Here is a 27,055-nt window from a genome sequence, read left to right on the forward strand (position 1 = left end):
CTCTGGAGCTTGGTGAGGGCGAAAAATGGACCTACCGGAAGTCCGGAAATGGGCCATTTCCAGCCTCCGGACTCTTCAGGGAGGCCTGCTCGGCCCCAAATGGGATGCAGGGGGGTCGTGCACACATGCGCGGGGCGTGGGGGAGTGCGGAGCAGTCTTGTGTGCCTGTGTAGGGGTGGGGCAGTGGGGGGAGTCACGTGCACATGCGCAGGGGGTGGGGCATGCGGGGGGTTATTGCATTATGGGTGTGGGCATTTTTGGCACCCAAGGAAAAAAAGGTTAGCCATCACTGCTCTAATCCATTTTATTAGTTTAAGAGGATTCTTTAAACAACTACTATAACCTAATCATAACTATCATCCTATATTTTCTTTTAAATATAGCCAATATTGTACCTGAGGGACTCTGCTTTTTTGTAAAATTATTTTGTACCTTTTCCTGATGAATGAGCTATAGTGCTATATCTTATATAGTATAATGAGCTAAAAGCTAGTTCTTACTGGCTTAAGAACTTTTCACTTCGGCCTTGTCATAATAAATATTTTTTTTAAAAAAAATAAATCATCCTGTTATCCATATATACAGTACATGGCATTAATCCTTCATTACTTTGTATATGGCTTTTTAAAAATGCTTGTGGTAATCAGAATTGTACTAAGTAAGGAAAAGGAGTGGAAAGTGTGTACAGAGACCTTTCTTTTTATTCACTTACTTGCTTCAGCTATTTAACAAGATGGACTGAGTTCAGAGATTTGCAAACATGTTTACCAAGAAGCTGATAACAATGTATGCATAACTTCAATCTTAATTAGCAATCTTTTTAAAGAATGAAATACTATGGAGTAAATTATTTCTTCCAGGAATAGTGGAAAGCCCAAATTCCTTTTGTTAACTTGGTTTGATCAGGCTAATTGATGCTGCTTCCCTTTCAACCCACTACATCTCGTGTTTATATCCTACAGAGTGCATGAGTAGCTTGTCCACAATTTGAATGTGTATGTAGTTGGACATAATAGTTGCATAGTACGGAATCTATGCAAGTATACCTCCCTGTTTTCTGTTTTGTCATATGAGACAGTTTTCTAATTTTTGTTGGTCTGGGCTTCATGTTAGAGGTCTCAAAATTGCCTCCCCTTAAGGGTGGGGTGTTTTATATATTGCTTTAGATGTTATATTAGCTACTGAGCAGTAGGAGGCACTACACGACTGATTTCCTGTTTATTGAACTCTTCAGATTTAAAAAACAGAATATCTGCTGTAATGTAGAGGGTGCTTCACATCCCTCACATCCTCGACATAAACTGTTTAAACTCCTACCCTCAAAACGACACTATAGAGCACTGCACATCAGAATAACTAGACACAAGAACAGTTTTTTCCCGAACGCCATCACTCTGCTAAACAAATAATTCCCTCAACACTGTCAAACTATTTACTAAGTCTGCACTACTATTAATCTTCTCATCGTTCCCACCACCCATCTCCTCCTACTTATGACTGTATGACTATAACCTTTTTGCTGGTATTCTTACGATTTATATTGATATTGTTTCCTGATTGCTTACTTGTAACCTATGAGTATCATTAAGTGTTGTACCTTATGATTCTTGATGAAAGTATCTTTTATTTTATGTACACTGAGAGCATATGCACCATGACAAATTCCTTGTCTGTCCAATCACACTTGGCCAATAAAAAATTCTATTCTATTCTATTCTATTCTATTCTATTCTATTCTATTCTATTCTATTCTATTCTATTCTATTCTTACTCCTAAAGTGTCCCAATAAGGTGTGTAGTCTCTTCTATTGATTAGTACCTAACGTAATTTATTTGAAATCCTGTTATGTGAAGGGCTTTAGAGAGAATGGCTTCAAGAATGAAAATGTGGAAAGGAAGGGAGAAACAGCTTAATTAAATAGGAATAACAGCAGGAGAATCCTTAGTTAGAGAAAATATGGGAGACAAATGTTTATATTTTATATAATAGAATATTTGATGTTAAGATTCAGTTCTGTGCACAGTGCTAGAAAGAAATGGTTTTAATGTAGTACAAGGTTTGCAAAGCTCCAGTAGCTGCCTCCAAAGTTGTTCCTAGTTTGTCTGCATAGAAACACATACATACATAGTTTGCTTTGCAAGCAGCCTCAGGAACAGTTCAAAAGACACACCTGTTTGAATGACTCAGAGAAGTGTATTGTTCATATTCTTGAGCATTGCAAAATACTTACTTCTCATGCTTTGCCCTGCCCTAGCATGCTGCCTTGGCAAAGACCATTCTAAAAGTTGACAATGTCCTGAAAAAAGAACCATTAGCCAAAGCCTTCCCAATCTACTGGTAGGTTAGATTGCAAGCTTTTGTCTTCTCAGTCACCAGGCATATCTGGGGCAAAAACATTCCACATTAAGGGGAAACTTAAGGGTATAATTTTTTAAAAAAGTAAAGATGATGGTTGCAACAGTGTGATTGATGTTCTTTTTTATTTGTGTTGCATGTAAAAACTCATTTAAAAACAGGCAAAGCCTTGATTTTATCATATTTCCTTATCTAGAAATTGCAAGCATTTACATTTTAACATTCATCTTAAATTTATTTATTTATTTTCATGTTGGAGAAAGAAATGTCAAAAGTCTTCACTTACTCAATGTCCTTTGATGTTTGTCTCACATCTTATTTTTTCCTAGTTTCCACAGAAATTAAATCTGATTATGTCCTTATCATTTAAACATGCCATAAACAAACACAAACACTTAAATCTTTCCTAATTAGTTGCTTTTTTTTTGTTTTACTGGAAACTGGTTTTGTTGCCTTTTTATTTTTTTAAAAAATCAGCTATAAGTGAATGGTTTTAAAAAGTCAACTATAAACTTAAGTATTTAATAACTGAGCAGTCCATTGGTTCTTAAATCACTGTGCTTATACTTTGAATGTTGCTTCTCTTTTGTTTGAGTAGGTAAAGAAACAGGTCAAGTTTACCCTTTAAGTTGGTTTTGGTTAATTGTGGTTTGTTAAATAAGCACAATTGGCTGAGTTCACACATAACACTAAGTTGAAAGTATAATCGTCAGGAAACGTCATTAGATGGAAGAGGGATAGCTACATTACTATATCTTTTCCTTGGGATATTTCCACAATTTAGAAGCTATTGCAAGAACTGGAAATAGTGACTGAAGTAAGAGAGGGTAGGGGACTACAAAGACCATATTAATTCTCTGTTTCATCTCAAGGTGTTAAATTATCGTTATCTTCAACATGCCCTCTTTCTCCTCCTCACCATCCAAGGTTCTTTTATTCTCTCTGTTAAAAAAGATAGGAAGTAGCCATGGGATTTTCTTGAAATTGTATTTCACTGGGCTGTTCAGACAGGCACAGTGAAAGAAACTAACATCCAAGACCAGTCAATTGGGGAATAGTATCTGTTCTTTGCTATTAGCATCGCTCACTTTGGGGAAAGCATACAGCAGAACCAGGAAGGAGTAAGGATGGGTTCACACAACTCACTAAATCATAAACCATAGCTTATATGCCATAATGGCTGTTCACATGACATACTAAACCAAAACTAAACAAACCACATTATAAGCTTAATATTTTTTTATTAAACTAGTCAAAATCTATATAGTAGGCCCAATTATTCTACAGGAGTGCAATCTACTTTTTTTCCAGTTTGAAGCAATTCCCAGAATTCCTAGGTAGTGCGGCTGACACACCTGGAGCACACCAGACTGGAAAAAGTTCTACTAGAACAGACCTGTCAAACTGGCAGCCCGTGGGCTGGATATGTGACACACAGGCGATGCCCACCCCGGCTCCGCAAAGGCAAAAAACATTGCGATATGTCATGATACATCACGTGATATGATAAAGTTTGACACCTCTGTACTAGAACCTCAGCAATTTTAGGATGCTAAACTCCAGAGATAGAAAGTGATATACCGCTTCTTAAAGAAAACGTTGTTCAATCAGATTTAGCTGAGCTGTGACTTGGTACTACTAGCCAGTATCAGCTGAGCTTCCAGCTCATTAAAATGAATGTTAGAAATTAGATGCTATCAGTAGTCTTTATCACTGATAATTGGCTTAGTTAATAGCCTCTGAGTAAAAGCAATGATATTTGAGAGTTCGTTAATTCATAATGAGTGCATGCAATTTGACAGTGGCTCAGTGGCAGATAACGGTCTTTTTAGACCTAATAATTACCTTTCATAATCAAGGTGCTTTTGTAGCCAATAACTTTTGCTGCCAACATGTCATTTCATGCTTGGTGTTTATCGTTCCAAACTGAGATCAAGGATATTTCTGACTTTAAGAACAGTTAACAATAATTACTTCAGGAATAGTGTACCTCAAGGAATACTGATAACAGTTTAAAACCATTTTAGTTGCATGGCATACATTTATTAATACCATTAATTTACATGATAGGAGCTGAAGCATTCCTGATACAATTTTCAGCAATCTGAAGCAAAGCTAACTATTTTCTTCTAAATTAGATGAGAAAGGTAAGTTAAATTGCTACTGATCAATACATCTTTTTAGTATAGGCATAGAGAGGGCCTTGTGAGCAAGAAGAAACCTAAGTTTTAAAAGTAATTGAAGAAAGGAAAGACCTGAAAAGTAATTCTTACCTTCATATATTCATTCATATATTTGAAATTAGGGTTGTATATTTGAAATAAGGTGGCCCATAAAATGTAATTTAAAACATATAAACTGTTTAGTACAATCAATAACAAGATAGCACTGCTATCTTGAGACAAGACTATAATTCAGAACAGTGCTTTTAAAAAGAAATGAATCAGGCCTGATTTATGTTATATATTGTGTGCTATGTTTCATAGCCACAAAGCATATCCTATAGGGCCACTACATTATTCTACTATTTCTGCTTGTTTCAAAATAACAGATTATGGGATAACAGTATCATTCATTGGCATTACACCGCTCCGTTATTTTAAAGTATTCCTGAATCAATCACTGTATCTTCATAAGGCTGGTAGAATTCTTTCATATTTCCCACTTGCATCTGGATCCCAGCAGCATTTGGATCTGGGGTGCTCTGAGGACTGTGACTCAAGATGGTAGTTTTATGGCTGCAGAGGCTGCCATTGGACAGCTGCCTCCTGAGATTGGACCGGAGATTCCCGCAGCAGGAGAAAAAGTGGAGGACACCATAAAAGAGATGCCCACTGAAAAACATGTAAATCCAGGGATTACAGCAGCTGCTAAGGCTGGCCAGCAACATGGTGATGGTAAAAGTCACATCGCTTGACTCTGGAGCAAAGAGAGAAGTAAAGTGAGATGTTTTCTTTTTCAAATCTATATCAACCATAATAAGAAGAGTGAACTTCTAGGTATAATGATCAGATGTACCTATATGGTTCCTCATTGTATGCATATCATGGATGCAGTTATTACAACTTGGCACATGTGTGTAGAGTAAAAATACACCTGTGTTAATGATCATGTAGTCAACATGTAAACACAATCCTTTAAAAAAAAAAAGACATGAAAATGATCATGCTCCCAAAGCATGGCATTCCCTCCCTCCAGAACTGTGCTCAACTCTCCCCATTCTGTTTTTAGGAAGGGAGTCGAGTCTTTTCTTTTTTAGACAAGCACTTTCAAGTTGAACTGGTTTATAAATATGATTTTTATGTTTTTTTAAAAAAAAATAGTTAACTGTCTTAAATGCCCAAAATACAGAAGGGGTCAATAATAATAGTGTACAAATATATATATGCCGTACCGAGTTGATTACATTTCACACTTATTACTTCTGTCCAACCGGTTTGTCTTTGGCAGGCTACAAATTATCTCAGTATCTCTAACATTGAACATAGAGGTTTGAATTGCCCCAATAACCTAAATTCTTGAAGGACGTCTATTTATTCTTTCTTTTTAGGCTACAAGAGTTTTCTGTAAGTGCCTGTTGCCATCCAGTGATCATCTGGATTTTTGCATGGCAAACTATTCAGATGCAATCTAGATTATACAGACAAAATGCCACTAGATGTCAGCAAAGAGATTGTTGTTGTTTAAATTGTGCGCAGACATCTAAGAATAATCTCTCTGCCTCACAGAAACAAGGGTTTGCTCTCTTAATGTCTAAATCATGTTATTTGGGTAAAACTCAGTAAGGTGAGTCATTATCAGACGCATGCATCAGACTCCAGCAGTTTCACCCATAATTTTTTGAAATATCTATAAAATGATTTACATAAATAAATAAACCTTCTGCATGTAATAATAGGTGTAATCTAATAGATGCATGTAAAGGTAGTCAACAACTATCATTCTGGAGACTAAACTCTATATGAAAAAACAGTGCTCTTTTCTACTGCAACCTGTCAATTTATATGCAGTCACAATCCACCAGGAGTGTCCAGAAACTAGGTGGCTCGTTTTTGATGCCTGCAATGTTTTCAGTGACACTCCCTGATCTGCAGAATCCAATTATAGCTGTGTTTTTCAAACTTGACAAGTCTGAGATATGTGGACTTCAACACCCAGAATTTCCCAGCCAGCATGCCACAAATCTTAAAGTTGCATGGTTGAAAAATACTGAATTATATAAATTTTAAAAATTATATAATTTGAGCTGAACCAGAAAGACAAAGTTGAATAGGATATTGGATAGAAAAGGTAGACAGATTTCCCTTAATGGTCCATTGTTCTTCCTATGCACATTGGGAAGGACAGTGAAACAGGGCTGTTTTAGATGTGTCATATATGCATAGGACAAAATTTCACTCTATAGTTTAGAGGCATGAGCAGCAGTAGCAGGGATTGGCTTGAATCTTGATATGTGCATAAATAGATCAAATGTGTTTCACATATACATTTAGAACACAATGCTAACTTGGTGCCTTGTTTGTATGTTTAGAAAGGAATTAGAATTCAAGACTTTGGAGATCTAAACTTAGCACTATAAGCATTTTGGAACAATTACTCCTCAGTTCCCACACTTTGCAACTTGGTAAATCTTGTTAATTTGAGCTTTAGTTTAAAATCTTCAGATAGTGATTATGGTTTTTTAAAGTGTTTATTACTTCTAATTATAAATTCCAATATTACTAATTTAATTAAAAAATAAGTATGAGACAAAGGATTATAGGTAATATAGCTAGTTTGAGTGCAGTTCTATAAAGAACGTAAGGAAAATTTAATACAGGTCCTTGACATACAGCCATTAATTTACATTGGCACTGAAAAAAGTAACTTACAACTGGTCCTCACACTTATGACCACTGCAGCATTCCCCACAGTCACATGATCAAAATTTGGACATTTGGCAACCAGCATATCTTTATTATGGGTGCAGCATCCTAGCTGGCTTCTGATAAGTAAAGTCAGTGGGGGAAGTTGGATTTGCTTAACAGTCAAATGATTCAGTTAAAAATTGCAGTGATTCGTTTAACCAACATGGCAAAAAAGTATATGCAATCAGGCATGCCTCATTTAATAACTACCTTGTTTAGAAATGGATTCTGATCTAAATGTGGTTGTAAGTTGAGGACTACCTGTATGTACAATTGTAGATACATATTTACACATATTTGTAACAGATAGATGTTATCAACTAGGTAATTATTTCAAAGGCACAATTTAGGCGCAGGCATATTTTGTAATAATATTAAAATATGTCATTTTTTAAAAAAAAATACCCCCAAAGGAACAAAATCAACTTACCTGCAATTTTCTTTCAGTTCAAAGTAATTTTAGTCTGCGTTCATATATAGAGCAGTCCAAACATTACAATACATATTACTGTATGGATGTTTGTGACAGCTGAAGCACTCAGTATTACAATACTAAGATAATTCAAGGTATCTAGATAGATTCTAGAATATCTACTTCTCTTCACTTTTTGGCAAGGCATGGTGAATGGTGATGGATTTCTCCATCAGCTTATAAACATAGAGTAGATGGATAAAATTTATATAATAGCAAGTGCAATAGAGCATCATTGTATTTTTTAAAAAAATCTGTCCTAATTTCCTTTTCTGCTTAGATGGAATTGAAATAAAAACCATAGTTGTTCCATCTGAAATCCTGATTGAAATCCAGTAATTGCACTGGCTATGAATCCAATCTATGAATCTGGCAGCAGACTGAACTTCTCAAACTGGTACCCCATCCCTCCAATTAAAAGTGACTCACCATCATTGGGTGCATTCTTATCCCACACTGACCACATCTGTACACTGAAGAAAGGTGCCCAACAAGCAATATAGGCCATCACTATGACAAAAGTCATCTTTACAGTGCGGATCTTGGCACGGGAGATGGTAAGCACACTGCTAACCCGAGAGCCAGAATGGTACCCTTCTGTTCCATTCTGATCAGAGGCTGTGTATGAGATAGCATCTGCTGCAGAGAGACCACATCTTTGAGTTTTTCCTCTAAGATTCTTGCAGATCTTATGACAGATCAGGCCATAACAAACTGAGAGGATAACCACCGGCAGTACAAAGACACACAAAGTCATCCAGGTAATGTACACCTTTGCGCCCCAAGGGTATTTGAACTCTGCCCAGCAATCCAGCAGACCAGAACCTTGGCGGACCTCCCTTAGTGAGAAGATGAAGAGCTGGGGTATGCTAAGCAAGCAACTTAATAGCCAAGTGACTCCAATCATTAGATATGCCTGGCAGGTGGGCTGCCGTAGAGTACGCAGTGGGTAGCACACAGCCATGTAACGATCCAGTGTCATGGCAATGAGCATGTATGTAGAGGCAAACATGCTTAGCACCTGCAGGTACTTGACAACCTTGCAGAGTGGATCAGGACCCTGGAAACGATAGGTCATTTCCCAAATCATCTGGGGAAATACCTGGAAGAGGGCCACCCCAAGGTCTGTCAGTCCCAGGTGAAGAATGAAAAGGTGCATCCGGCTCATCTTCTTCCGAAGGCGATACATGGCCAGAAGGATACCCAGGTTTCCCACCACAGTCACCACCAAGACAGCAGCCAGAATCCCAATCTCAACCTTAGCAAGTTCTTCATCTCGGGTGTGGAGGATAGACTGGTTGAGGTTCCCACTCACTGGTGTGATGTTTTCCAGCAGAGAGCCCTCCAAGACGCTCCTAAAATATGTAACATTCCTCTCCATTGATTAAGGTTCTTAGATGTTTTGATGATTTTTCAGAAGTGTGTCAGTACATGCTCTAGGCAGCTGAGAGGCTATTTTTCTCTTTCTTAAAATTAGAACAAACTGGTAGTATAATAGCAATAGAACATTTTGAGCTAAACTGCATAGATCTAATTATCTTCTCAATCTTGATCCATTTTTTCTTTTTTACTGACTCTGCTGTTAATATTTGGCTCTGTTATTTATTCAGATTTAATTAGCAGTACAATTATTTCTAAACAGCATGTTCATGGTTCTAGAAAATCTACAGCTCTCCAAATATTCAGTCTATAATCCAAATATTCAGACTATACAAAATGGCTTGATTAATTTTCATTTTTCACTTCTGTACCCATCCTTTAAGATAAGCTTCTTCTTGAAATAATACTGTTTCTCCTTTCTCCCTTTCTTTACTTCTTCATTAATTCCATACTGACTTCTCATTTCTTTATGTCTCAGTGCAAAATTCTTTTTCTCTAATCAGCCTTATTATTAACTCTTTATAGAAATACTATTTAAAATGCAAAGAATAATCCTAGTATAAATTGACCTAAAATAAGCATTGGGGTATAAAAGCAAAATCGAAGAAGATGAATCTCTTTTTGGATGCAGGCAGAAATCAGGTATTAAATCTGCATGCTGATGAATTGACTCAGGCTGTTCAAATAGAGTCTGTTGTTTAGGTCTGAGTTTTTATAGACTGGAGCTGTCCCTTCTGGTTGGTTCCTGCTGTCGGGCTACTCTGTCATCCCTTTTGTTGAGCATGAAGTTTGAAGAGAGTCTGCTGCTCATCTACATGAATACAAATCCATGGGTGTGCACACATGTATGCAATCACCAGAGTGAGTGTACCTTTCTTTCATGAGTAAATACACAGATTCAGCTAGGCATCCAACTTTGCAATCTCTTAGTCCAGATGAACATTTTGATTGCTGTGTATGTAAATAGTGCACATAGACTTTTTTTTCTTTAAGCTTCAAGAGTTTTGCTATACGTATCAGCAGATTATGCAGGAGTGTGGAACTGGCAATCCTGAAAGCCTTTTCATTTCCTTTTTTATTTTCTGCCTCATGGACTTCAATATTTTTATATTCAAATCTTTCTCCCCCAGCTCATTGTTACATACAAATGTTTCACTTAATTCAATGATAAATGAATAGGACAGCACAGAAGCAGGCATGAAATGCTCCCGGTTCGGACGGATCACCCAATCCGGTAGCGATGGAGGCGGGTGGTTCGGAGAACTGGTAGCAAAAATTCCTGCCCTCTCTCCCATGCCCAGCTGAGCCGCACAATCATTAGAGGCTTTTTTTTTACTTTTAAAAGCATTTTTTCTACAACCTCTTCGGCCAAAAAATGCTTTTAAAAATAATAAAAAAAAGCCTCTGATGATCGCGCGGCTCAGCTGAGATCGTCAAAGGCTTTTAAAAGAAAAAAAACTCCTTTTTTTCTTTTAAATGCCTCTGACGATCCCAGCTGAGTTGCCTGATCGGCAGAGGCTTTTTTAAAAAGCCTCTGCCGATCAGGCAACACAGCTGGGATTGTCAGAGCCTTTTGAAAGCATTTTTTTACAACCTCTTCGCCGAAGAGGTTGTAGAAAAAATGGTTTTAAAAATAAAACAAAAAATTGGCCACACCTACCCAGTCACATTACCCACCACGACCACCAAGCCATGCCACGCCCACAGAACCGGTAGTAACAAATTTTAGACTTCACCACTGCACAGAAGGCTGTAAATGATTAAGGAAGGATTGAAATTATTTTGAGAAATCCCATTATTCTCCTTTTTTCCATTCTGTTAAGAGGCTTGTTTATCATTCTCATATCACCGGATAACTTTGGAATCAGAACCATATGGAATAGAATTTGACTCTATAAAATGTGGGAGAAAAATAATAGCTCTCCTTGTGCAACTAGCAATGATCTTCCAAGGCTATCCGCAGGGTGTGGCATAAAAAAAAAATTAAGATGGGAGCTGCGATGATGTGATTGAAGTTCTGGCTGGTTTTATGTGTTTGCATATAAAACCACACACATCAAAAACAGATGGAGCTTCAATCACATAATCATGACTGTCATCTAGATTTTTTTTTTCACCATATCCCATGAAACTGCAGAGCACTTTCCCAAGGGCACAACCTTGTAACATACATCTTTACAATAATGATTGGTCTGATAAGCATATATTTATTGTGACTAGAGTTTTGCCATGAGGATTATAATTGCCCTTTTGCCATGAAGATTATAACAACAATAGTAATAGCACTTCAATTTATATACCACTTCATAGTGCTTTACAGGCCTCTCTAATTGGTTTACAGAGTCAGTATAGCCCCCAACCATCTGGGTCCTTATTTTATCGACCTCAAAAGGATGGAAGGCTGAGTCAACCTTGAGTCAGTGAGGATTGAATTTCTGGCAGTGAGCTGAATTAGCCTGCATTATTGCATTCAAACCACTGCACCACCATGGCTCTTATTGGTGGTATTTTGGTATTTCCTATCCAGAAGTGCTCATTCTGATTTTATTTATTTAAATTATTTAGATAAGAATATACATGTAATGTTATATTATTGTATTACTCTGGGCAGATTACAATATTCAAAACACACTCTCCTCACAATATAACTTCCAGTGCCCAATGTTAAACAATTCATAATTCATAGCAGCAAGTTCATAGCAGCAGAGCTCATATCCCTTCTGACTCAAATGCTCGAATGTCGGCAGGATAAGCCATGTCTTCAATGCCTTGTGAAAGGCTAGCAGGAACAGGTCATCCAGATCTCTCGGAGGATGGTGTTCCACAAGGCAGGTGCTGCCACTGAGAAGGCACAACGCCAGCGCCCAACAAGATGACAAGAGAGCATGATCTCTCTATCTATTCCTGGTGGGGGCAAGCAAAAGCAATAGGAGAAAGGTGGTTTTCCTAAATGATCTTTGTAAATGTATGCAGTACATCTAGTCCTCGACTTACAACAGTTCACTCAGTGACAGTTCGAAGTTACAATGGCATTGAAAAAAGTGACTTATGACCATTTTTCACTCTTACGATTGTTGTTACGAACCGGTAGCGAAGGTAAGTGGAACCCACTACTGCTTCAACCTTTCCTTATTGAATGACCTGAGTGAGAATTCTGATTGTTTATGATCAGTTTTATTGCTTTTCATGGTATTCTTACGAGTCTTCTCGAGTACCAATATTCCATAGCTTCAATACCCTTTTTATCCTGCTTCTTCGAAAGTGTTCTTTCACAGTGAACACTAAGTGAATCATTATGCTGATTGGTACTCTGCCCGGCTCTCTGCCCTTCTTCACCCAACAGCAGTACTGATCTGGTTCTATGATACACTACACCATTAAGAAGCTTTTTACTGTGCTGATACAATCATATCTACTTGCATGGTAAACAATTTGTTTTCCTTTTTTTCTTTACATTAGCTACCAGCAAGTACGTATGTGTTTGTTTGTACTACTTACAAAGCAGTGGGTGATGCACCTGAGACAAAAATAAATTTAATGAAATCAACAGGACTGCTGAAAATGCATTCAGGCTGATCTATTTATTTGTCAGTCAGCTGCACAGTATCTGTTATAGCTCCAGGAAGGTCCCTAAATTGAATGATATCCAATCACTTATAATGCTTGCCTCTTAATCCACATTGGTCTGTTTTTAGTTAGAGGCCTAATTAAATCAGGACCTAAATTAGATGAAAGGGCTTGTATATCCTGGTTTGCTTTTAATAGTGGTATGTACATTCTTGAGTAAACTTTCTTCTTAGTTCGGATAGATATATCAGTGATCAGAGCATGACCATCAGATCTTGGCTTCAAAAATCCAGCTGGTGACAGCAAGGAAGTACAGTATAGAAAACCATAAATCTTTGCTGAAATTGGGTAGTTAGTGGAGTTCAGATTGTGTAGCTTTAAATCAGAAGACTGTATGAATTTGCATCATAGCAGGGATTTTTTAACCATCCAGGGGCCAAGTCAGGTGTGGTTTGAGAGAGATTAAACTTCCTGTAGTTTTTGATATCCTGATTATTTGTTATTGTGATCTGCTCTGTCCATGCCTATCCTTCTTCGCAAAGATCTTTGTATTGAGGGAAGGTTCTATTGTGATTATATTATAAAGAAGGGCATAATTTCTATATCTGTAGGTTGATTAGGGAAAAAAACATGAACTTTACAATCTGTGCATCACACCTGAATCTGAGCAATAAAATGATATGGGATGGAGGGATTGGATAAAGTGACTCCTAGTGCCTTGCTTTTTACTGATTGTCTGAATTCAGAAACTTTTACTATTGACAAAACCATTTCATCTTTCCATTTCTATTTTGCTACATTAATTGGGAATAACAATTTAGCAGGGCTAGATTTACAGTGTGTTATGGATTCCTACAATCATATGTCTAATGATCAGAGAACAAATCCAATTGTGTCTAATGGGATTTATTTCTGAATAGACATATATAAGACCTCAAATTTAAACAAAAAGGCAAATGTCTGATTGCTTTTTTAGAAATGGTATTTATTTGAAAAATCACCATTCCAAATCCATAGCCACTGTTTTCAGAATCAATTTAGCACAAAGATTTTAAGATCTATAAAATGCCAGATTGTGGTGAATGTGTTCTTTTGCTATATGAGAAAAATTCAATTCTCCCCTGCTTTTTTAAATTTCCAAGTTATAAAGTGGTAAGATGTAAGTCCTAAGAAACCCAACACCTTTAAAAAAAACCCATACAAGTTGCTTTTGTTCAATGCACCATCACTCCTCATCTGGCTTGATCCTTAAATGGGTCCCCAGTTGCCTCTTCAGAATCTCAAATCTCAACCAAAATTGCTTGACAATCTCTTCTTTATATTTAAAAGGCTTATCTTGAGTGAACGAAAATTCATCACAGAAAGCAGGATTTATTTCTAGAGATTCCTTGTTTTATGAGATAGAGCTTATACAGCCTGGGAAACCATTCTCATGGACCTGTGTTGGCTATCAAATTCCCTTGATGGAACATCTCATTATCTGGTACAGAAGACGAAAGCAGCACCAGGGAGATTTGCAGTTACCTGCTAGGTGAGGCAAATATACAAACAAGCAACACTTAAGCCCTTCATCACCTTCAAAGCAACAAAGCCAGAAAACAAAGGATTCTGTTTATACCATCTGTCCTCTCAGGTATTCCGAGTTCAGTGGCTCTGTTTATAATTATGTTTGGGTAAGCGAAATATTAATTTCATTCTTCTGGTAAAATGCATTAAACTAATAGATGATATAACTAAATTCATGGATATAGCCAAACAGTGATGTATAGCACTAAACACAAAGAGATTGATTTGGCTTGGGCCAGTGGTGAAATGTAAAATTTGTTACTACCGGTTCTGTGGGAGTGGCTTGGGGGGGGGGTTAATGTGACTGGGTGGGCATGGCCAACTTTTTTTTTTTAACTTTTAAAAGCATTTTTTCTACAACCATTTCAGCCGAAGAGGTTGCAGGAAAAAATGCTTTGAAAAGCCTCTGATGATCAGGCAACTCAGCTACGATCGTCAAAGTCTTTTCAAAGCATTTTTTTCTACAACCTCTTCGGCCAAAGAGGTTGTAGAAAAAATGCTTTTAAAAGCCTCTGACGATCCCAGCTGAGCCGCACGATCATCAGAGGCTTTTTTTTTTTTTTACTTTTAAAAACATTTTTTCGGCCGAAGAGATAGAAAAAATGCTTTGAAAAGTAAAAAAAAACAGCCTCTGATGATCGTGTGGCTCAGCTGGGCATGGAGGGGGGGGGGCAGGGATTTTTGCTACTGGTTCTCTGAACCACCCGCTGCCATCGCTACCGGATTGGGCAATCCGTCCGAACTGGGAGCATTTCACCCCTGGCTTGGGCTCAGTGCATTAAGTGAACAAAACCACAGACCATGGTTAAACAAGCCATATCTTAGAAAAAGTGTGAATTAAGTCAATAGCTGAATCAAATATAATAATATTTTGAATATATATCAGATTTAAATCAGCCTCTACTTTAGTCAATTTTTATTTTTTTTTAAAAAAAAATTAAATTTGTTCTAAAACTTTAATCATACAGGAAATAAAATACAGAAAATAATAAAATGGTAATAGAAAATAAATGAAGATGTAAAGCAATCAGTTCAGAGGCGGGTTTCAGCAGGTTCTGACCAGTTCTGGAGAACCGGTAGCGGAAATTTTGAGTAGTTCGGAGAACCAGTAGTAAAAATTCTGACTGGCCCCACCCCCATCTATTCTCTCCCTCCCAAGTCCCAGCTGATCGGGACGAACTGGGGATTTTGCAGTAACCTTCCCCTGGAGTGAGGTGGGAATGGAGATTTTACGGTATCCTTCCCCTGCCACGCCCACTAAGCCACACCCATCAAGCCATGCCCACCAAGCCACACCCAAAGAACCGGTAGTAAAAAAATTTGAAACCCACCACTGCATCAGTTTGTATGGTGACAATAATTCCAATCATTAAAAATACTGTTTTGTACAAGAGTCATACTTTCTCTGGTGTCATCTTACTTTTACTCTAATTTCTCTCATTTTTTTTCTCTTCTTCCATCTGTTTTTTCTAAGATTCAATCAATAATCTGTCTAACATAGAAAACACCTCATTGTCCTTCACTCTCCAGCTTTTATCATAAAAAACTGGGTTTTGTTGCTTGGAGTAGAACAAAAGCAGATCATACTCTACTTCTAAATGTGAAACTGACATTTAGTATGGTCTGTTCATTGATTGCCTCTTATCTGGATGAGAAGGTGCTGCCTCAAACACCTGGAGCTGAGAAGTCATTGTAAGATTATGACTCTCTAACATTTAAAAATCTTAGTCTAAATTTGTTATCTTCACCTCCCAGTTTTCCTTTTGTGTTTTGTCTTTTAGTTTCTAATCCTGCAAGCTAGCATGGTCTTGTTTATATTGATCATCCCTAAGCTCCTTTAGAAGTTGCCCTGTCAGCCGCAGGACAAAAAAAGCTTTGAATAAATAAGCATTAATCTGTTGATAATGAAGAAACATGATTCGATTTTTGCTGTTTATTGCTTGCTTGGCTTTTGAAAGCTTGGCACTGAAAGCAAAACGCCTTTTATTGTTGCAGATTGGATTCTTAGAAGTTGAGCTATTGATTTATTTAAATGATCTATCCAACTTCAATGCTTGCCTGAACACAACAGAATCAGAGCTCAAAGCATAGTACAGAATCCGTCTTTAAAATATAATCATTTAGTGGTTGCCTCTTTAGTGACGTTTCTCAGTTATGACTGTGATGAAAAACTAACTTTGCAAGCAGTCCTCATATTTATGACCTTCACAGGTCTGTAAAGCAAAGAAAAGCTGAAGCAAGATTGTAAATAAAGTTGTGGTTTCACTTAGCAACCTTTTCACTTAACAACCAAATTACTGGTCTCAATTGTGGTTACTGAACATGGAATACCTGTACACTACAAGTGCTTCCTTCCTTGACTCATATTTCTGTTGCTTTTCCTGCACTTCAGCCAAATGTGGAGGTAGAAAGAGGCATGATTCTTATTGACTTCCAGGAATTTGTTTGTTACAGCAACAGGAGTATTAGAAATTAGTTTTCCATAATAGATAAAATAACTTTAACCGAAACAGGAATAGGGATAATAACACAGGAATAATTTTTGATATCAAACAAATTATACAAGGATTCTTTCTTTTTAATGTTAGGAACTGCCAACTCTTCCCACATTCAGACAAAAAGTTGGAAAACTAGATATTTGCAGATAGTCTGTTCATGCTATCCATGCTCTTTTGTTGATGGCATGATTCGGTTAGTGAAGGCGATAAAAGAGTAATGCTGGGATGAATATCTGGAATTTGATAAAGCAATCCTTGCATGTGAGTGTCCTCTAAACATATAGGACTTCAACTCCCACAATTCCTAGGCAGCATGCTCATTCCTTTCTCCCCTCCCCCAATCTGCATTTCCAAGTATTAGATAATACTATGAAAAGGGACTGATGATGTTATCTATTTGGATAATGAAATGTTTGCAAACAAACAATCAACTCAGAGAGCACCAAAAACTCCACAGTTTAACCCTGAGCTATAGGAATTCTCTTCTAGGAGATGATAATTAGCACTCATAAATGGTACTGCTATGAGATCATTCTGGATTGACCGACATGCAACAATTGTTTCCTTCCAAGATGGCTATAATGGGAGTATTGTTGATGTTTGACACCTGGGGCCTGCCTTGCTGTTGGAGAGAGTGGAGCCGTTAAGCCAGGCTGCAGATGCTAGGGAGTTGTAGCAAGTATTACAAGAAAGAGAATGTACCATGTGACCTGTTCTATACCCCCTAAGCTAGCTTGCTGCTTTGGGGTGAGTCTACTGTTGATGTTCCATCATGAGAAATCTAGTTGGTTGGTGAACTTCAAATGGAAGACAGCAGCTTGGTTGAAGAGAGGAAACAAGAGAATTGCTGCTGCCAATGTAGCTAATATCTTTGCTTGGATTTTATAATATGATTAATAGTTTGATAGATGTTCTTCAGAGGAGACTGTTTATTTATGATTTATTTATGTATTTATAACCTGTTTTAAAGGAATAAATAAATTGATGAATCTGCCAACTTTATTGTTGTGCAGCATTTGCCTCTGGCACTTGCAATTGTTTGTCTACTCCCCACATTACTACATGAAAGGATTTCAGACTGAATGTATACTTACAGTATGTTACTGAATACCTGAGACTGAAGCATGAGTTGTTACTTGATATCTTCCAAACATTTGAGTAAAACAACTGATCTGTTAATATCTAAATAAAAATTGACTATCCTCCTCCTGACACCACTGCTTATTTTTGAAATAACAAGAATTGTTGAGATGCATGAGTTTTTTTAAAATTAATATTTAAAATATTTCTTTTTTAAAAAAGGTATGGAAGATAAAGAATAAAGGGGTTACTATGGCAATCTTCAATACTGGGTTCTCGCTATATTCTGCAGTTCTGTGTGAAACTGAAATCTGATAATAGTTACTGAGGGACAAGAATAAGAAATTGGGTGGATCCAGCAGTTCTTAAAATTTTAATCTGCTGTAATTCTGAGCTCAAAAAACTTTCTTTTCTTTATAATTGCAGAAATAAGGGAAAGATTTGTATATGTTTTCTATGTTGTTTTTCAAATTCTTCCTCTTCTTCTTTATTGTTGTTTGTTTTTTTAATTGATCTTGAGTATTTTAATTCATTATTCATTCTGTTATATTGTGAATTGTCCAGAGTCATTCTGGAGTTGAGCAGTGCAGTTAGTCCTTGATTTATGATCACAATTGAGCCCAAAATTTCTCTTGCTCAGTGAGACATTTGTTAAATGAATTTTGCCCCATTTTACAACCATTTTGGCCCCAGTTGTTAAGCGAATCACTGCAGTTGTTAAGTTAGTAAAACATTTGTTAAAAGAATTTGGCTTCTGGGACATTGCAACCGTTGCAGGTATGAACCAGTTGACAAGAATCCAATTTTGATGACATGATGATGAGGATATTGCAATGGTCATAAGTGTAAAAAATGGTCATAATTCCTTTTTCAGGGCTGTTGTAACTTCAAACAATCACTAAACGAATGTTGAGGACTAAATCAAAGTAATTAAAGTAAACTAAATTATATGTGTGAGGGCTATACTTGGAAAAATCCAGGAGCCAATAGGACAGGGTTCCTAGTGGCTAGGGAATAAGTTAGCATCATAATGAACCCACTCCAACCTAATTACTTGTAGTTTTACAACCATTCAGGCCAGGGGTGGGTTCTACTTACCTTTACTACCGGTTTACATTGTGCCCGCATGTGCAGATCACCTATGATGACGTCTGGGTCAGTGGGCGGAGCCTCCCGCTGGTTTTACTACCGGTTCTTGTGAACCGATCCGAACCGGGGGCAACCCACCACTGATTCAGGCCGATAATATGTTGCCACATAGTTGTAGAAAACTATGTTCTGCCACTGTTTTATATGTAAGGTTTGCATTTATTAATAATGCTTAGAAAATCATTATTTCTTGAAATAATTGACAAAAGACCTGTTCAAATCAAATTTGGCTGCCGATAAATAGATTGTGCTGAATTTAGATCTCCTATAAAGAAAAAATAATAATAATCTTGTTATTAATTTAAAAAATCAACCTTCAAAGTATAACATTGCCCTCTGGTGGAAGAAGCTCATTCTACAGAATTAGCATTTATCTAATAAGCAAATTGCTTTGTACACTATTAAATTACCTTATTCCCACCTGAAACTTTCCAGTTGTTACTAATTCTACCAGAAGATCTGCTTTCTCATTTTTAGCAATAGCCATTTAGCCTAGCTATTCTGACTGATTATAAATAAAATATTCAAAAACCATAGTAGGCTGGTGATTTAAATTTACCCAATAAAAAAAAAAAAAAGAAATTGTGCAGATTCTATATAATTTTTATCACAGTTCTCTATAGCCCTTTATCAAAATTTTTACATGAAATGGGAGGAGGAAGTACATATGAGATGCATTCTCAAAACATATTAAACCTTATTTAGTATTAACCATGAGTAAGAAATTTACTTAAGAGTGCCACATTGTGCTCCCTTAGCAAGATGAATATGTGACTTTTTAAAAATGATTTTTAATTTCTTATTTATAATATTTAATGCAGTGTGAATATTGGAACAGAAATATAGTTAAATATGATTCACTTTCTGGCTAAAACAGCCTTCAATCAATGAACAGATGTAGAAAATTCAATCAGCAATATTTACCTTGGGATAGCATTCAATCCCCCCCCTCCGGATATTACTTTTTCAGATAAACTGTAGTCTTTATGTATAGCAGCAGATGGTGTTATAATGTTGATTTCCAAATCAGGGTATAAGAAGGGAAGAAGATGAATAAAGTCTGAGACAAACAAATATGAAAGGGCGGATTTAACATTTAATATTCTTTATTTTTGAAATAAGGCTGATTCACTGTCAGGGTAGCCATTCATGCGTCATCATTATCGTCATCCACAACAATATCATACAAGAAAAAGGCAAAATTGGATGTATATTCACATTGAAATGTGCCTGTGTCAATTCACATATATTTTTATGTTGATATTTATGAGAGGTTAGATTATTATTCCTGATCATACAGTCAAACAGATGTTTAGATTGGTTTCTTATTATGGTTAGTTGCACAAGCATATAAACTAGGTGTTTATTAAGGTAATAAATGAGATGTTTAGACTGGATTTGGCATTTTTATCAACCTTTCAAATGATGTATGGAATAGGACCTGGGATAGGAAGATGTTTTTTGATGGTGTTAAAGGTATCATCGCAGGATGTAAAAACCGTTCCAAGTAAAGCTGCCTTTTGCAATTGACTGATTCTGATTTTGTCAATGCTGATAGTGTTCAAATTGTGTTTCAGATATTTTGGAGATTGCCCCCAACGTGCCTATTATATAGGTACTATGTTTGCTATTTTTGCCACAGTTGTTCTACGTCTACTGGTCGTTCTTTCTATTTTGTGATTTCTTTCCCCAGTTCTTTCTCTTCTCTTCTACTGCTTCCAAGTACTGCAACATCCATTATCCGAACATTTTTGTCTTTCTTACCCACAGTCGTTAAGTCTGGGATATTATGTGGTAAGTGCTTGTCTGTTTGAATTCTAAAGACCCAGAGCACTTTAGCTTCTTCATTTTCTATTACTTTGCCTATTTTGTGATATCACAAGTTCTTGCTTGCAAGAAAGTGATATAAATTGCAAATATTCCAGTGCACTATTGTTACTATTTTGTCATGCTATTGTTTCTGGCCAGTCCTTGCAATCTTCTTGCAGCAATTAACTAGGTGGTCCACTGTTTCTTCAGCTTCTTTGCAGAAATAGCATTTTCTGTCTATTGCTGTCTTCTCAATTCTGATTTTATATGCATTTGTTTTTAATGCCTTGTGCAGACATAATTAACCCCTCTGTCTCTTTCTTCAATTTTCCCACTTTTACCATTGACACGTGTTGTTGTTATTTGCTTTACTTGCTATTTTTTTTAATGTAGTGGCCATATAATACTTATTTATTTATTTATTTATTTATTTATTTATTTATTTATTTATTTATTTATTTATTTATTTATTGGTTCGATTTATATGTTGCCCTTCTCTGGAGACTCAGGGCGGCTTACAATGCGTTAAGCAATAGCCTTCATACTTTTGTATATACCTGCTTAGTAGGGCTTTCGGGGCCCCCCCAAGCAGTGTTCTTTTTTACACAAAGTCAGCTTATTGCCCCCACAATCCGGGTCCTCATTTTACCTACCTCAGAAGGATCAGAGGCTGAGTCAACCTTGAGCCTGGTGAGATTTGAACTCACAGTAATTGCAGGCAGCTGGCAGCTAAGTGCTACTTAACAGCACTTTAGTCCGCTGCACCACCAAGGCTCCTTTTGCCTTGCCATATCTTTTTTTTTTTCAATTTGATCTTTCTTGTAGCCCAGTTTGGTCTCTCCAGTATTCAGTGAGCTTCAGTGTATCTTCTTCACTATCTTTCAGGTATTTTTCCAATGCCCTATTTTTTCTTCTTCAACCGTCTGGTATCCTTGCAACATTTCATGTCCACTCCTTGGTAAATAGAATCTATCACATTGTGGCTGAAGGGCATAATTCATTGTCATTGATCATTATTATTCTGAGTTAATCTACACTTAGATTCACAGTATTAGAGTGGTGGAAACTTAATAATTCAAGTCCCAACCAAGGATCTAAGCATTATTAAGGTAGCATCTAACAATATAGGTAGTTCCAAGCAGGGTGTGCTTTTTTGTTGTTGTAAAACTAGGGTGTTCAGGTCTAACAATTTGAATACCTGTATTATTATTATTACTATTATTATTATCTCTTTTATTCATTAAACATAAAATTCAGTCAACTGAACATTTAAAAATGTATCACAAATATCATGGTCATTGACTGGCGCTGATGGTTGATACGGGTTGCTGCCAACATCCTAGGTATCAACCAAGTATCTTCTTAAAATGTATAGTGTTCCAAGTAGTGCAGTTTTTTGCATTTCTGCTGGTGTTATTGCAGGAAGCTGCAATTTCTTGATATATTTTGTAAAATTCTTGGACATGGTACCAAGTGCCCTGATGACAATGGGTATCACTGTTACATGTTTCATCCACAGTCATGTTGTTGTTGTTGTGATGATGATGATGATGATGATGATGATGATGATGTTGTATTGGCTGCCCAACTCCAATGGACTCTGTGCAGTGAACAAAACTACAAAAATGTAGCTAAAAATAGAGTCTATTAATAGTGGCAGGATTGTGACCAGCAACCTATGTGCACATTCAGTTGGTTGTCAGGATGCTTACTCTTGATGGGCAACTTCCAAACCCTACTAGTCATTTATATTTAAGTGAGACCTAACCTGCACCACCCATCAATAGAAGATTGCTTTTGAAACTTTCAGCCAGAGAGCTTCTTCAGCTAAAGAATGGTCCCCAGTAAAGGACATCTGATCGTCCTATTCATTAAAAATTATAAAATATAGTATATAGATAAAGTTAAAACAATCATTCATGAAGTCAGGCAGATTAAACTAGGAAATAAACAAGCATGAGTTGAGAATATTAAATGAAGAGACAGCTTAATTTTGCCAGTTTTATGTACCTAGGATCTATTCTAGATCATTGTTTCTTTCATTTCCACCGTTAATGACCAGAATTCTCTTGAAAGAATTCTCTTTGACCGGCTGTAACCATCAAGCCAGAAAGGTTGGTGTTTGAAAATGGTTTTACCAGACTTCAGAAACAAAGAAAACATGCAGTATTGATTTGGTATAAAGAAAATCATGATAATGCAGCAGGAAAAGGAAAAGGAAAGCAAAATGTCAAAGAATGTTTTGAACTTTTCCTAAGAAAACAGAATAAAATATCAAATCGTGCACCTTGTACAAGTGATTATTGCATTCTTATATTTCTTTTAAGTGCTTTTATTCATGAATAAGCACATAATAAGAACTTGCTGAGTAAATATACAAGGATTGGATTGGAAAAGCTATTCCACATATAATAAACATGACAGGAAATTAGTTTATTAACTATGCACTTAACTGGACAATGCCACTGGTTGGTGCTTTCTAACAAGAGAAGGTGTTATAAGTCATGCAAATATAAATCTACCATTTTCACATTTGACATTTTCAAGTGCCTGAAAAATTGTGATGCATACTTAAAAATGAAATGTTGCTATGATTGATAATATTTAGACAGGTTGGTCACTGGAAAATGTTATTTATTGTTATTGGTTAATTAAGAATGCCTGGGATTTGATATGGTTGCTTGGCCTGCCTATGTGTGTTGTAATCTTGCAGACTCTGGGATTTAAAATCTTGTAGAAGGATCATGAAAGCCAGTGGCAGCAAACCTGCCCTTGGCTTTGGTATCTATTGCTTGATCAGCAGAAAAGACACAACAATATCAACAAAAGTGGGATTATAAAATAATTGTAATAACATAGCAGTAATAATAAGCCTCTCAGGCCTTGATTCGGGTGTGGAAAGGCATAAGCCTCCCACCGACCAATACGCTCCCACAGAGAGAGGCTCCCCAGGGTGCCGTCGGTCAAACAATGCTGACTGGCGGCCCCCAGGGGGAGAGCCTTCTCTGTGGGGGCACCTACCCTCTGGAATGAGCTGCCCCCGGAGATACGGCAGATCCCAGATCTACGCACCTTTCGCCGTGCCCTAAAGACGTTTTTATTCCAACAAGCTGGGCTGACCTAAACTCTTTTAAATTGTTTTAATTTTTAAACTGTTTAATTATGGGTCTTAATACAGGAGTGCTTTTAATTGTGGGCCAAATTAATTTAATTGGATTTTAATACTGTTTTAAATTTTGTATTTTTTGTGTTTTACCTGTTGGTCGTTCACCGCCCCGAGTCCTTCGGGAGGAGGGCGGTATATAAATATAAACAATAAATAAATAAATAACAACAAATATACAAATAAAGAAAGACACATGGAAAAAGTATCTGAAATGTGATGAGCTTTAATAGAAAGATGCATGTTTGTTGTTATATTCATGATTGAAATTTTTTGGGGCAAAAATACAGTAGTTGCTGAAAAGAAGCTGACTGTTTTAGTAAGCATTATAGGAGGCAAGCGATAGTTTATTAAGAAGCTTAAGCATTGCACATAATTCCTCGTAATTCAGCTTTGCAAAACTAATAAAAACAATGCAGAAACATTTGAGGTTAAAACCATTATTGATTGCAGAGCAATTGTAAGTTTTATAAGCATAAACAAAAAGCAGAGGTGGGTTTCAGCAGGTTCTGACCAGTTCTGGAGAACTAGTAGCGGAAATTTTGAGTAGTTCGGAGAACCGGTAGTAAAAATTCTGACTGGCCCCGCCCCCATCTATACTCTGCCTCCCAAGTCCCAGCTGATCAGGAGGAAATGGGGATTTTGCAGTATCCTTCCCCTGGATTTGGGAGGAAATGGGGATTTTACAGTATCCTTCCCCTGCCACGCCCACCAAACCATGCCACGCCCACCAAGCCACACCCACAGAACCAGTAGTAAAAAATTTTGAAACCCACCACTGACAAAAAGGGTGAGCATATCAATATATTTAAGTTGTCTGATTACAAGTTTTGTGAAGAGTAAAAAGGCAGTGCCTTGAGAAACTAGCTAGTCTGTGAAATCTGAAAGAACACGCTAAAAATATTGTCAGCAAAGGCAGATTAAACATTTAAGAGAGCATTTGAAATTGCTATCTTGATGGGAATTGTGCTAATACTATGATGTTATGGATTCAGTCATGTCTGATTCTTAGCAATTGTATGGGCCAGGTCCTTCTACATTTTCCGATCTTGCACAACTTATTTGAAGTATTTGATGTTGATGTTGGTGGCAACATCATAGTATTAGCACAATTCCCATAAAGATAACAATTTCAAATGCTCTCTTAAATGTTTAATCTGCCTTTGCTGACAATATTTTTAGTGCGTTCTTTCAGATTCCACAGACTATCCTTTATAGTCTTCACAAAACTGGCTGGCTGGTGTCAGCTTTACATTGTCCTGCCACCATGTTCTTTGGCAGCCTGGTTTCCTTTTACCACTAACTCTTTCAAACATAAATGCTTTCTCCAGTGAATTTTCCCGCATGACATGGCCAAAATAAGTGAGATGCAGTTTTGTGATTTTGCCTTCTCATACTAATACTACAGGTACAGGTAGTCCTCGACTTACAACAGTTCATTTAATGACCATTCAAAGTTACAAAACTTAACAAATGTTTTGCTTAGCAACAAAAATTTTGGGCTCAATTTTGACTGTAAGTCGAGGACTACCTGCATTAGAACTATAAGTCAAAATGAACTCTGCTATTGTTGTCACAGAGATTCAGACACTCCAGCTCAAAGGAAACACCTGCAAAAAAATGCAATAAAATTAGTAATATTCAGAGAGCCTGTTGTCAGGAAAAAGCAAACTGTTTGCTAAAGATAAACTCTTTCTGTAAAAAGAGCACAATGGGACTTGCATTAGTTGAATGCGATAATGTGATAATGTATTAAATAATATAACAACTACAGTGATTCACTTAACAACTGTGGCAAGGTCGTAAAATGGGACAAACTCACTTAACAACTGTCTCACTTGTCTTCACATAAAGTTTGGGCTCAGTTGTGGTCGTAAGTCAAAGACCACCTGTATTTCTGCCAAGCTGAGCTATCATGCTCCATCAATTGAACATGAAGGGAAGCTGAGGCACTGAACAAAACTGTGAATAACAAGTAATTAAATACTATGATGACACATTATAATCCATTCTTATCAGTAGATTTGACTTCTGATCCAATATAGAATTGGCACAATTATGTCACATATCCTGAAAGATAGTGGGATGCCTGATCTTTGCATCATGAATACTCCCAGCTGCAGTGAAAAATTATGCACAATTATCCCAGAAGACGGAGTTTACTTTGGGAAGTTAAATGCTTCCACCAATACTTGCACTGGAAAGTGTTTACTCTCATCAGTGAACATTAGTCATTACTGTCATTTTTCAGTTCACAAAAAGGAGATTCCACTTACAGCAGCTGTTTGAATTCAGCATCAGCTTTCTTCTTTTGAAGGCACAGTTATATTTAATTTTAAGGGACACACAGTCATGTAAATGCAGACAGATGGTCTAGTAGTTTACCTCTACAAGGTAAACAATCTGAAAAATCCACACGAGATGGAGATTTCTTTGACAATTGTTCAAAGAGGAACTAGGGGAATTAACACTGTTTCAAGTCTATAGAAAACTCAGGATGGCTGGAATTTCTTTTGCTGCAAACAGGAAATAAAACTCAGTTTATAGCATCTTATCAGTGCCGTGATGAGTTTAAACTTGATTTTTGTTGAATTATGTGGGGATGGAGAATTATCATATCATTTAGTTCTTGGCGGTCACTGAGCTTGTTTGCAGACATTTCATTACCCAACTAAGTAACATCAATAGGGGCATTGACACTGGGTAATGAATTATCTATAGAGAGGCAACCAAACTCAGAGACCACTAAGAATTTTATAGTTCAACTCTGAGCTACAGTATTCTCTTATACTGGCATAATCATATCATCCAAACTGACAAATTGACTATTGTAGGAATTACCTGTGGGACATCTTAGAATAATAAAGATGTTAAGTCATACATTTTCTTAGTGTCTGATAATAGACCAAAACTGAACCAAAACCATTTTTTAATGCTAACCTGTCCAAAATATACCAAAAATAGCATCAATGCATGCATAGTAATAGCCTGTCTTGCTATAGCAAAGAATTCATGCAAACTTTGGAGGACCGCCTGTATCTATCTGTACATAATAGATACATATCCCAAGGGGTTAGAGGTGTTTCTAATGTTTTCAACAGCAGCTGT

At 36.8% G+C, this 27,055-nt stretch overlaps 1 protein-coding gene across 1 annotated transcript; it reads right to left on the reverse strand.

Moving 5' to 3' along the window:
- Positions 1-4,955: 4,955 nt before the first annotated feature.
- AVPR1B (arginine vasopressin receptor 1B) lies at positions 4,956-9,116 on the reverse strand. Its single transcript, XM_070939794.1, has 2 exons — positions 8,165-9,116; positions 4,956-5,275 (listed from the first exon to the last, which is right to left on the reverse strand). The coding sequence occupies exons 1-2, from the start codon at positions 9,114-9,116 to the stop codon at positions 4,956-4,958; spliced, it is 1,272 nt and encodes a 423-aa protein (XP_070795895.1).
- Between the last annotated feature and the right edge of the window lie 17,939 nt (positions 9,117-27,055).

This window comes from Pituophis catenifer, unplaced genomic scaffold (assembly GCF_029215685.1).
Source record: "Pituophis catenifer annectens isolate HBS135680 unplaced genomic scaffold, rPitCat1.0.hap2 SCAF_3, whole genome shotgun sequence".
Classification (NCBI taxonomy): domain Eukaryota; kingdom Metazoa; phylum Chordata; class Lepidosauria; order Squamata; family Colubridae; genus Pituophis; species Pituophis catenifer.

Excerpts from the sequence above, each read along its gene's own strand:
- AVPR1B (XM_070939794.1), bottom strand. The coding sequence starts at position 9,116 with ATGGAGAGGAATGTTACATATTTTAGGAGCGTCTTGGAGGGCTCTCTG. Across the intron at positions 5,276-8,164 it reads TAAGAATGCACCCAATGATG|AGTCAAGCGATGTGACTTTT; the intron begins GTGAGTCACTTT and ends TCTTTGCTCCAG.